At 35.9% G+C, this 13,982-nt stretch overlaps 1 protein-coding gene across 5 annotated transcripts in view; it reads left to right on the forward strand.

The window, feature by feature from the left end:
* Positions 1-13,982, forward strand: part of ccser2b (coiled-coil serine-rich protein 2b) — a 66,493-nt gene that overhangs the window by 24,049 nt on the left and 28,462 nt on the right. For all 5 annotated transcript variants that reach the window (XM_051124459.1, XM_051124458.1, XM_051124462.1 and 2 more), the window contains exon 4: positions 11,976-12,075. In XM_051124459.1, the coding sequence (XP_050980416.1) occupies positions 11,976-12,075 (100 nt within the window). The remainder of the gene's footprint in view (positions 1-11,975; positions 12,076-13,982) is intronic.

A 13,982-nucleotide genomic window follows, 5' to 3' on the forward strand; every position in this document is an offset into this window, starting at 1 on the left:
GTTTACATGTGGGGAAAGCCTGACATGCATCATGATACTCTCCGGTATGGCGCTAGGCTGATGCAGAGGAGAAGAATTGTTAAATGAATTCATTATTTTTGTTTCTGATGTCCTTACGACCTTTCTGGACCTTGACCGTGGTAGTACCCTTGCTGTCTATGGAGGGTCAGAAAGCTCTCTCAAAAATATCTTAATTTGTGTTCCAAAGATGAACGAAAGTCTTACAGGTTTGGAACAACATTGAGGGTGAGTAGTTAATAACTGAATTTTCATTTTTGGGTGAACTAACCCTTTAACTTAGACTGAGTAACTCTCCTTATAAATACAGCAAATAGGGAGGATGTGCCACACTTTATTAAAACAATGCAGAAAGAATGATTATTTTTTTCATTAATGGAATACTTCAACCAAAGTGAAAATTCTGCCATAACTCATAACTCAACATTCAACTCAACTTTCATGTCATTCTAAACTAAGGCTGCCCTCGATTAAAGATTTTCTCGACTAATTGTCATTCATTTGAAGTGATTAGTTGACTATTTGCACATTTAATATTAATAAACCATATAATTCATAATTATGAGCCCTTTAATTGCCTATAGCCTATCAGCGCTCAAGCACGGATAAAGCTTGCCACATCGCACCACAGAAGTAATGATTATGAATGCTTCAGGGAAAAAACAGCAAGAAGACTGTCTTAACAATTTAATATTAATTATATCATAATAATTTATTGATAAACTAGTGTTTTTTGTATTTTTGGCTGCAGTTATGAAGGCAACAACATTGACTCATCATCTCCACAGTGATAATAGTGAAAATATTTCACTGTTTTCTATTTGAATTGGTTCATTTAACAGTAGACATTTTGTATTTTGTATGTGTACTTTTTCATGTCTGTGAGGCAAGCACAGAATTTCTGTGCAGTTTTGTTTTGACACAATTAATTTCACAGAGACCTAGATGACAGAAAGCTGTTTGCATGTATTATTTTACAAAAGCACAACATTTTGTTATTATTGTGCACACAAATGAAAGTAGACCTTTTGCAGATTCTATGTATTTGAAGTTAAATGCAAATATTCACACTGCCACCTTTAAGTTAACTGTCATGCAGTGAGCATGCTACTATTCACACTCCGCAAAAACACTTGAATAGCGCACATTTTTTTTAGGTTAAAGCGAGCGGCCATGTAATGATGCTACAACCACTAACTGTGGCTGCACATTTCAGAAGCCACATTTGAGGTTGACTAACGAACTTAACGTTTGCATGTCCTGACCACAGTTCAATCTGTCCGTCATGGACTACGTGACGTTGCCACTTTCTTTTTTTCCCCCTGCAACTAAGCAACTAATAACATTTTGATTGACTAGGCCTCTTCTCGTCAGCTAATGGTTAGTCTATTATTAGGGGGCTGCCCTATTCCAAACCCATATTTTTAAATGGTAATATTTAGAGCTTGACAGCATTAGTCCCAGTTTGCATCTATTTTATGGAAAGGAGCAGTGTGATTGACCTTCATGACTTCTGTTTTTGTGTGTAAGAACATGGAAGAACAACATGCCATAGGCGATATAGGCAGCTGCCTAGGGCGTCACAACAGGGTGCCGCCCCAGCACAGAGCTGTCAAGGTATGCACTGAACTAGTGCTCTGTTTCACAGGATTTCTCAAATCCTGCTGTTTACCACATTGTACCCACTTCCATTATCATCATCAAAATAGAAAAAAAAACACACTGTAATCACAAATTGAAATGCTACTCAATGGGAAAACAGACACATAAAAAAGTGGTCGTTACAAAACCAGTTTTTGAAATTTTCAGGGTGATACAAGACCTTATTCACCCTGGCTTTGCGATAATAACTAGCTGATATACAGTAGGTGAGAGTGAGGTAAGGGTAAGGTGTCGTTTTTTACTTATGTGGTCTTGAGATGAGGCAAGAAGTACAATGAAAGTAATTTTAGAATGTTTCCTGTCTTTTTAAATGATCAGAATGTATCTGTGTTCTAAAAATATGGCATGTTCGAGGTTAGGGGTAAGTTGACCCAACTCAGGGGGTAAGATGCACCATCTGGGTGAAAACTGCCCATCTGACTGAATTTGATTCAAACCCATGTGAAATTTTAAGGATATTTACCTCTTTTAAAAAACTTAATAAACTAACATTTTTTGCAGTCATATTTCTTTTCTTAAAGCTAACTTAAACAAAATAAAGCAAATCAAATGAGGTTTAATTTTCGATCTTTAATTGTTAGCACTTTTTTAAACAATGTGTTGAACACCAAAGTTTTGACCTTGCCCAAAAACAGACTAGTTTTTGAGTAAAATTAAATAAAACTGAATTAGAATGAAAGAGTAAATGCCACTGAAACTGATAAATATTTTAGTCAAAAGATTCCTGGCATGGTACCTTTTCTGCAATGTCAAACCGGCCATTAGGGACTACAGGTGGAAAGATATATTTGATTATAATGTGATGAAAAGCATCTTTTGGTTCTCAGAGAAGGATTTGGTGCACTTGTACACTATCCCTAGCAAATAAACTACAAATAATATCTATATATGATAAACTAAAGCAGTTGTGTAATATCACATTAAAATACCAGTTTATACTTTAGAGACTTAACTTAACTTCAGTCCTGGAGAGCCAGTGTCCTGCAGAGTTTAGCTCCGACTTGCCTCAACACACCTGCCTGTAAGTTTCTATTATGTCTAGTAAGAGATTGATTAGCTGATTCAAATGTGTTGAAATGGGGTTGGAGCTAAACTCTGGAGGATACCGACCCTCCAGGACTGAGTTTGGGCACCCCTGAGCTAATGCTTTAATAAAGCTTTTTTTTTTTTTGCTGTCATATTAATTCCTTGTATTGTAGACCAATAGACCTCTATTTAGTTGATGTTCTGTTATCATTAATTTGCTGACTGTTGTCTGGTGCCAAATTCTAACAAAAAACAGATGAACTAAAAATACAACAGACATGAAGTCAACCTTTTTTTTTTACACCCACTCATAAACTTTTTTTTTTTGTCTACCTCATAACCACTGCCTAGAGTGCTACAGAATTTCAATATAGTGTGTTCAGATGGTCACACACCGCTGACACAAGAACCCATCTGAAATATTGATTAGTGACTTTCTCTTCTACTCCCTCTGCTTTTAAAAGCTACTGCTCAAAATCCTTTTCCCCCCCTTCTCTGTGGTAATCTGTCAGCTGTGTAATATTTTCGCTTTGCTGCTTGGAATCATAATTGTATACTACTTTAGAAAATGTTCAAAAGCACACCAATGTTAAAAAAATCCAACATTAAGGTTTAGGAAAGTCAGTAACACCTGTACATAACTCATTTGCCATGATAACTTAACATAAAAATGACTATGAAATGGTGTGTTATATTCTACGTTTTTATATTCATAACAAAAGCATTACTTGGCTTTTTAGATACATTTTCTAGATTTTTTTATTTTTATTTTATTTTTATTTTTTTTTAGAAGTTTTGTGTAGGAGGATGCATGATATTTTGCTATGTCCCATGCTCTGCTCATTAAATTTGAATGAGAGTAGAACATAGTCAAATCATAAAATTTCGTTCTCCTATTAATATTTTGTTAAATAAGAGATAACTCAATTTGAGTGTATTGAAAAAGAAGAGTTTGTCCATATCCCTTGAATGGTTGTCCACCCTGTCATATTGGGGAATCTGCCCCTTTAAGAAAAGGCCATCCCCTTTAGTGACATCAGGACAACAGATTTTTTTGTCTCTTCAGTGGCGGGAGTTGAGTAAATTGGTGACTTTTAAACTGAAAAATTTTCTTCGTATGAATTTGCTTACTTGCTTTTTCTAAGCTTAACATGTCCACCCTGTTGGCATAAAATATGCCAGCAGTGATTAGAATACAGTATTTTCAAAATATGTAAGTTTCAATATACCAAATTCTCTTCAACAACCAGACTAACTATTTAGCTAGTCACACTTTGTTGTAAGCTGATATGCTCATTGAAGCTCAAAATGTCCACCGTGTCGGCCACTTAGACTTGATAGGGTGGACATACACATGACAGGCTGGACATAGCATTAATTAGTAGTAAATATAGCTAAAAACTAAAATAAATGGAGGGGGTATATCAATGTGATTGAAAATGTATTTATATTATTTATTAATATTATATTATTTTTGAAGTTGAATAAATGTTTCATTGTCATATTTTGTCATGCTTTTTGTGTTCTGCTTTATGCACCCACCCCATCATGTGCTTGTCCACCCTGTCATCTTGATATTTTAAATGATTATTTTAAAAAATAATTCAATCATATCTATATAATCCAGTGTGTTCCATAGCTAGGTGTGGGGACAATAACATGCAAACAAAAAACTGCATTCAAACATCACAGTTTTCTCCAAATAAGAAAAAAATACATGTGAGAATTTCTTTAAAAACACATGGTTTCCACAAAATCTTTTATGTATTTATAATTAAAAAAAGGGAAAAAGGGAAAGGGACATTATACTTTTCAGAAAATATCATTTGCATTTTAATATTGCAATGAAAACTTATTTAACAGTAATATATATGTCCATGACAGGGTGGACATATCTTATGGTTTATGCTTTGAATAATGGCCAATAATTATCTAAATAATGTGTGGGAGCTCAGCTAATATGTTTCTGTAATACTTGAGTGTCTACTATTTATGACATGACATAAAGCGAACTGGAAATTAAGACTAAAATTTTTTAGTATTGTGAGGGTTGAAAGGCACTCTATAGTGATATTGATCCAGGAGCTTTCTCGTTTCTCATGTAATCCTTAACTGTCTCATAAAGGTCTGTTGTGAACATCCAGGAAGTAGGAAGTAGGTGACATCCAGTTCACTAAGAGAATTATGCAAATTGGTTAAATGACCATTTTCATGTTCCAAAAATCAGCTTGATCACCATACGTTGGTATCACATTGCACTAGCTCAGTTAGAAACAGTATTCCAAAACACAGCTATCATTTTAAATTGCAATCATTACAATACAAAAAGTGTTACAATTCTTGATACTAATGTAGATTCCACAGCAAAAACTAATACACTTTTGAACACATTCCTTCCTTGAAGTATTTAGCAAAAGGGTTGGATTCTAAAAATAAAATGGAAAGGATTTTTTAAAAGGGAAATGAATGTCAGAAATGAACATACAAATTTTTTTGAAAAAAGGTAAAGTAAAACATTTTATTTCCATTATCTTCATTGCTTGATTATTAGATATACAAATTCTTAATTGTGTATAGTTAATTAGACACAGTTTCTTTTTTATTTCTCATTTTTTCAGTTCATTTTGAGTTCAAAGCATACAGAATTTCACATCTTGCTGGTTGGTGAGACATATAAATATATTATTTATTTATCAAAAAGCAGGCACTGAAAAGCAAGCTTTCTTGGTGTAAGCAGCGAGCAAGGTAATTGTATGTATGTGTGAATAGAGCCGGTCACATCTGGGCCATGTCTGAAAGGCTGTAGCTCCATTGTGTGAAGGCTTGGAGGCTGTATGAGAAATGGCCTTTTGTTGTCTTAATGAAAAAAAGTACCATGAAACAGCAAATCACTCTCTGATGGGAGAGAAAGGCCAAAAATGGAGCAGGCAGTAAAGCTCATTCAGGAGCACTTCCTGTGTCTTAGTCAGAGGAAAAAGAGGATGCTTTGAGAGCTAGAGAAAAGAGAGACTGCAAATAATCTTTCCCAAATACACTGTTATTTAGTTTCTACTGTCAAGGTCATATTTTCACTTCTTGCCTTGTTTTTGATGAGTTGGGCAACCACTTGCTAAATTTTTTTTTTTTTAAATATCTGCCTTTCCCACTTTATCTTTTCATGGCTAAATCATAAAACCTGGCGCTGTCAATAGTCTGTGATACGTATCTTGACTAGTTAGTTGTTACTGTTAAAGCCATGTTTCTTAAAACTTAATTTTAGTAATGGTTATGATGTGTAATATATAAAGAATTCTTCTTTGAAATTTTTGTTGGTGGATGGCACCGTTATTTGAAGTTTGTTGAGGATGTCTAACTCTTTGACCTGCTCCATAGCGCTTTAAATTGGCAATATCACGAGTAGGAGTGTGATATGGCTCAGCACGACTGTGATTACCAGCGGCACAAGTATGCATGCTAATATAGAGCCATTGCGCATATTGATTTAAGCAAAAGCGAATTCATTCTCTACAATGGAAAGCATATTTAAACTTTCTGAATTGCTCCCTATCCATTTTTTTGTTAGCAAACTTTTTTTGTTAGCAAATTTTAGTTACTCAAATGTGGCTTACTGTAATGGTCACATGACATGCAGGAAAACAAAATACTAAAATAAAATATATATATTTTTAGGATGGATTTTATTTTGATTGTTTGTATTTACAATATGGGTTACAAAAATGTTCAAAAATATATTAAGATTGTTTTGATTGCTACTGACTACTGCTACTACTACTCCTACTAAGTAAAAAAATAAAAAATAAAAACACTATGAATTACAATTCAGCTAAGATGTATGAAAATGTATGTCTACAAAAATGTGTTAATGTGAAAATTAAGTGATCTAGTGTGTGTGTTGTGTTCCCGAATACACATTGGGCCTCATTCATGAAACACGAGCAGAATTAATTTTTGTGTAAATTGTTCGTAAAGCCATTTTGATGTAACATTTCGAATTCATGAAAATGTTCATAATTTCAAAATGTTAGTTGATACGAAAAAAAATGTACACCTGCTCCCTACTACGTGTAAATGGTGCGTAAAAAGTTCTGTGTTCTTTTTGGCAAACTGATGACACTGAATTTTGATGCACTGTCATAAAAATTACAAGTTCTTTGCCCTTGCTCTCTTTTTAATTTTTTCTTTGAAGTTGAGTTGATAACTGTAAAACGCAGCGCTCGTCATTGTCACTATTGACCCAGCCATAAATAAAGGAGGGGCGGGACAAATAACCGACCAACCATCATACTTGTACAACAACTACCTACAGCAATGGAGAAGTCAATATTACTGGTTACTGCTTTTTTATATTTAGTAAAAGTCTTAAAAAAGAGATAATAGTAATACATGGATATTCCAAATCACAGTAACTAAAGCATCTCAACTGGAAAAATGCTGTGCCACTAAAGCATTTCCAAGCGCCACCAACTGGTCGTTATAAGAAGAGCGCCTGAAATTTTTTTTTAAGTTGGCTAAAAACTCTTTGGTAGTGTTATGATTCCTGTCTGGTCTGCCCGCCACCAGAGGTCGCCTGTGCTTCCCACGAACCGTTCACATCACACAGACTGTTGCACTACACACGCGAAACAACCATCGAAAACACCACAATACTTGGTAAGATACGAGGGGAAGTCCAAGGCTTATATAGATCGTCTGATTGGCTACAGGTGTTAGCGCAATCAGCGCGATGGGTGATGGGAGACGTAGTCTGGGGTGTAGTGCAACACTCTGTGTGATGTGAACAGTTCATAGGAAGCACAGGCGACCTCTGGTGGCGGGCAGACCAGACTGGAATCATAACAGGTAGACACATGTTATTAAATATTTATTGTTAAACATATGGCCTATTAGTGTTTTTTTTTTGCATTTATGCAATATACCAGAGCCAAACCTGAGAAAGTAGACGAGAATATTCCACTGCGTTCCTGGACATGCAATTTGCATAGCTGTAATTCATAGGTGGGGATTATGCTAATTATGAGCGTGCACGAGCGCCCTATTTACGAATGATTGGAATTCATTAAAGGAGAAGTCCACTTCCAGAACAACAATTTGCAAATAAATTACTCACCCCCTTGTCAAGATGTTCATGTCTTTCTGTCTTCAGTCGTGAAGAAATTATGGTTTTTGAGGAAAACATTTCTGGATTTTTCTCCATATAAAATGGACTTCATTGGTGCCCCGATGTTGAACTTACAAAATGTAGTTTAAATGTAGCAGCTTCAAAGGGCTCTAAACGATCCCGGCCGAGGAAGAAGGGTCTTATCTAGCACAACGATCTGCCATTTTTTTTTTGGAAAATTAAAAATTGTATACTTTTTAAGCACAAAAGCTTGTGTAGCACTAGTTCTGGGATGCGTGTCCACGATACTACATACTATTGAATCACGTCGAAAGGTCATGCGGACATAGCCGGAACTACAGACCCAGTGTTTACAAAGCAAATGTGCAAAGACTAAGGAAATGCAAGTAAGTCAAACGCTGTTTACAAAGTTACAACGATGTCGGATGATTCTGAAGTTGTAGGAGAAAATAAGATGGAGTTTTTCGCCATACTGTACCTTTTTGAGCCGGAGTACTCAGACGATGAACTTAGATGTGATTCGTAGCGTTGTGGACGCGCATCCCAGAGCCTGTACTACACGGGCTTTTGTGCTTAAAAAATATACAAATCTTTATTTTACTTTACTTTTTTAGATTTTGGAAGTTCAAAATTGGGTCACCAATGAAGTGCATTATATGGAGAAAAATACTGAAATGCTTTCCTCAAAAAACAGAATTTCTTTACGACTGAAGACAGAAAGACATGAACATCTTGGATGACAAGGGGGTGAGTAAATTATTTGTAAATTGTTGTTCTGGAAGTGGAGTTCTCCTTTAATATACACATATTTAATTATCAAATCAGATGTTTAAGACTGAATCCGGAGAACAGTTTTCAGGAAGGTCTGTTTTACGTGCAGATTTACTCAGATATTTGTGCAAGTTTCATTAATGAGGCCCATTATAAGTGACGTGCAGAAATGGTGTTCGTATGGTGCAGCTCAGAGGCACCCAAAACACATGAACACCAATGTCACACTTCACTCTGAAACATGTAGCGCACAACTAAATCACAGCCTTTTTCAGTTTGATAATTGCTCCAGGCCAAATCATGTTTTAAGTTGTTTTTCCACTTGCAGCCCTATTGCTTTACTTTAATTTTACATTTTATGATTGAATTAGTTTTTAATCAACTTACAACCACCCCTGTTGTTCCCTCACAAACCCCAAGGGGTTCACAAACCCTCATTTGAGAAACCTGTCCTTTAAAGTACACTATTTATGGAATTAGTAAAACAGTGAACAAGAAACTGATTTCAGATGCAGCTTTAGTAGGACGTAGGTGGTATTTATTATGCAGGAAGGATAATCAAGCTGTTTAATTCTCAACCAACTTAAAGTTAGGGTTAGAACAGCCAAAGAAACGTGTTTCAATCAGCTCCAGAGCTTGTGAAACAGCATAACGTACAATGTTGTAGAACACCACCGCTGGTATTGATCAACAGCTATCTTTTTGATATTATTTTTAATGCTCTTTAAACACATTGTTTTGTTACATATCCCTACAACATTTCAGCTGGAATATTAATTTTAAACGTTAACAAGATGTGCTACTTGTCTAGGGATGTGTTTATGCCAGTGTTTTCAAGTCTGTGTTTTTGCCCTGGAATCGGGCTACTTTAACACTGTTGCCGCAGGTTTAAGCGACCCCAATAACGTCATATTTAGCCCCTGGAATGCAAAGTTACCTTTTTACAAACATGTATTTTACACCCTGGAACTCGATTTTTAATGGGGGACCCCCCTCGAAACATGATTCTGCTAGTTTTGGGCTAGTTTTGAGAAGCGATTAGGTGGGTTTTGTTGTAAAAAACCTTAGTTTATGCTGACGTAATTAAAAACATCACATTATATTTATTAAGTTGACTTGGCTGTTTTTTGTTTTGCTCTTCAGAAATGTGACAGTTTCAGGTAAGGGAGCATAGTGAGCATTGATGCTCCCTGGTTTGAAGAATTTTGCGATTGAGACAGTCCTTAAAATGGTCAACTCACTGATCAGTGCCCTGGCTTTTAAACTGGGGAGCTGATTGAGACGCACCCAAAGACACACCAATGACTCACACTCATTAATGCTGACTTTGGTAAGGTGTTTTTATAATGTAGGAGAAATTTCTAATGAGACTCTGAAATGCAGAATGAGTCATACATTTTTTTTTTTCTTTACGCGTACTGGTGAAAGAGATAAATCATGTTGTATTTATGCATAACCATTTTTTAGATTTTAAGTTTAAGTTGAAAATGAATACAACCTGATAATCCATGTTATCCCAGCATGATCTATCACAAACTTGCTTATTTGATTTGTAACATAGTGCGGAATCGTACATATTTTTTAAACTGTTCAATAAAATGTCTATTAAACTTTTTTTTTAAATCCTAAAGGTCTGTTTGTTTTCATGATTAAATAATTTGAATAACAGATCTCCAGTGTGATTCTACTGAACGCCACTGTGAGTGATTGTGTATGAGACATTAAGGACTTTGCATACCAAGCTGAAAATATCCAATATTAGTAATGGTAGTTTTTTTTAAAGCTAAGAGCTGTATTTCACTGGCCATGACTATCCACCTTATTCTTCAATGTGGAAGTAAGCAGACTTCTGGTTCTTTAGCCGCTACAGGAAAATAACGAGAAGAATAACAACATGCAGTAAACCATAAAACAGTTTGCACTACAAGCCAGTGTGTTCATAATTAAGATAACACTTTAACATAATATGGTAAGACACACCAATTTGCACTGTCACACAGCAAAACGAGCTGTTTTGTACAGCTAAAAATAGCTGGACGCAGATGAGACCAGGAGCCAGACCCATAAAATTTGCCAATGACTGTGCCTGTTCTTACGGAAAACATAAGGTGGATAAAACAAAGAATTATAGTCATGCTGTTTGTTGACTTTGGTTGTTGCTTTGTCAACATTTTTCAATGAACTAAAAAATAGTCAGTCTATTCCAAGAAACCTCTCATTTTATCCTGCACCGTTTTCGAAATCGCCTGTTCCCTTCTGAGTATGCCTCTATTGTCATGCCGTGAGTAGATAGCCGGTCATGGGGAAAAGTCATTTACTGGAGGTCCTCAGTTGGCACTAAATCTTCTCTGAGAGAGATGAGTTGTGGAGAGGGGAGGTGGCTTCCATCATGTATGAGAACTGCTCCTTGCTTGAGTACGCATCAGTTGTCTTGCGTCCTCCTTCAGAGAAGTCTACCCTGCCCATTGCTTTCTCATTCTGAAATTACCCGTCCTTATCTTTTAAATTTGTTTGCTCTTTTCCTTTGGCTAAAAGGCATCTATAGACCCCTATCCGTGAAAGCAATTTGTTGTTGTTTTTGTCTCTATGTTTTAAGGATGGTTTCAGGATGAACGAAGGGCTGTATGCATTTGTTCTTGTGAACTGAGCAAAATGTATGTTTTTAGTGAACTTACATTCATGGTGTATAGAGAAAACCAATCAATGCTATTGACCATTTTAAAAGTTCAAATGATTCGTGACCTTTGACCACAAAACCAGGGTCAAAATGATCAGAATTATCTTTTATGCCAAAAATCATTAGGATATTAAGTAAAGATCATGTTCCATGAAGATTTTTTTGTAACACTTCAGTATAGGGACCAATTACCACTGTTAACTAGCTACTTATTTGCATGCATATTACAAGCATATTGGCTGTTTACTAGTACTTATAAAGCACATATTTAACATGACTATATTCTACATCCCTGATCCTATCTAATACCTAAACTTAACAACTACCTCAGGCAGCAAATTAGGAGTTTATTAAGGCAAAAGTCGTAGTTAATGATATGTTAATACTGAGAATTGGACCTTAAAATAAAGTGTGACTGATATTTCCTATTTCCTATTGTAAATATATAAAAACAATGTTCGATTAGTCATATGCATTGCTAAGAACTTCATTTGGATAACTTTAAAGGCGATTTTCTCAATATTTTGACTTCATCCCTCAGAATAACAGAATCATACCTCAGAATAACAGAAGGTGTTGTTGTTGTTTTTTTGGGGGGGACTTTAACCTGCCTCTTTACAAAAGGTTGCTTGAAATTGAGGTCTGTTGTCATATAGATTGCAAAGATCTGGCTTGACTCTCTTTTCACATTTTACATTTAAGGACATTCTCAACAACCTGGAGAATGTGGAGTCATGTGATCTGGAGGAAGATGACCTCATGTTGGATTTGGACTTGTCTGAAGATGCATCTTTACACAGCGGTGAGTGATGATATAAACTGAGCAAAAAGAGAAACATCCTTTTACTTTCAACTGCTTTTATTTTCAGCTAATTTCTGAACATGTAAATATTCATTTTAACAAGGTAAGCAACTTAACATAACCTGAACAAGTTTCAAAAGTCTCTGTGAATATCTTTTATTTAGTACTACAGTGCTTACAGTGCATCTCATCCCCATGGATTGAACCAAATTTGCCAGTTCTTGCTATGAGATGTTACCTCACTCTTCCACCAAGTCACTTGCAAGTTCTTGATCACATCTTGTTACATGTGTGCAAGAATGATCAGCTGTTCTTCCTATATCTCTGTAGCACTGTCTTAGGAATTTTACGTTAGGGACATTGCAGTTTAAATTGCTCTGGCCACATCCTCTTTTTATGCCTCCCTACAGCAGGCCTTTGGCATGTTCATCCAGGTGAGCAGGAACCCTGGGCATCTTTCATCTGGTGTTTTTTTAGAGTCAGTAGAAAATTCTAAGTAATTGCAGCAGTGACCTTCATTGCCTATGGCCTGTAAACTGTTTGTGTCTTTAGGACTGTTCCACAGCACGGTTATAAAAAATGTCATTCTAGTTGGTGCCAATAACCTTGTGGTTAGCGGCTCATGGACCTTTCCCAATCCCACCCGCTTCTCTCTTTCCCACTTCGCTTCCTGTCCACCTACACTGTCCTATCTAAATAAAGGCATAAAGATGCAAAAAAAAAACCAAAAACATTCTAATACATTTTTAGTAATACTTACAAAATGGACTTTACAAAAATATCTTTATAATATGTCCTTAAATAGTCACATTTTTTTTTTCCCCCTGAGTTTAAATACTACTAATAATAATTTCTCACTGTATGCAAATTCAGGTTTTTACAGTGCCTTGCAAAATTATTCTTTTTTTCACATTTTGTTACGTTGCTGCCTAATGTTAAATTGCTTTAAATTACAAGACACATGAACATGAAGACACATGAAAACACACTTGGAATTTGCAAAAAAAAAACTAAAGGACCCCCAGACTGTGAGAAACAAGATTCCCTGGTCTGATGAACCTCAATTCCAAGCATCATACTGTATTTGAAGGACCTGAACACATGAAGAGTACAATCCAGAAAGTGTGGTGGTAGCAACCTCATGCTGTGGGGCTGTTTTTAAGCAGCAGGGACTTAGAGACTCGTCCTTCCAACAGGACAGTGACCCTAAGCACATAGCAAGAGTGGCTTATAGACAACTCTGTAAATGTCCTTGAGTGACCCAGCCACAGCCTGAACTTGAACCCAATCAAACATTTCTGGAGAAACCTGAAAATGTGCATCTGCCCCCATTCAAGCTGACAGAGCTTGAGGGGCGAAGAGATGAGAAGAATGGCAGATACTTGCCAAATGCAGATGTGTAAAACATGTCGCATCATACCCCAAAAGACTTGAGGCTGAAAAGGTGCTTCAGCTAAGTACTGAGTTAAGGGTGTGAATACTTATGCAGTACACTTATTTCATCTTTTTTTCTAATTTCATTTTTTTTTTAAATTAGTTTAACAAAAGGCGCTTCAACATCAAAGCAGTTTAACATAACAAAACATGAAAGAACGAAAGACTCTGAATAGAGAGACAATTTGATGCCATTCTCCTGTGTTTTGAGTGGAGTTTTAGATATCGCACTGAGCTGTGAGCTTTTACTAGAACAATATCTAAACACTGAATACAGAGTTGGCAGTAGATGTCAGTGTAGGAGTGTAAATTCACTTGTGTTCACTTGTGGATCTGCTCTTATTTCTCCTGAAAGTGATAGTTCAGCCAGAAAAGAAAATTCTGTCGTTGCTACTCACTCTTAAGTTGTTTCAAACCTGTGTGCATTTCTTTTTAAAAGAAGATATTTCCAAGAATATGGGTGACCAAACGGA

This window comes from Labeo rohita, chromosome 12 (assembly GCF_022985175.1).
Source record: "Labeo rohita strain BAU-BD-2019 chromosome 12, IGBB_LRoh.1.0, whole genome shotgun sequence".
Lineage (NCBI taxonomy): Eukaryota > Metazoa > Chordata > Actinopteri > Cypriniformes > Cyprinidae > Labeo > Labeo rohita.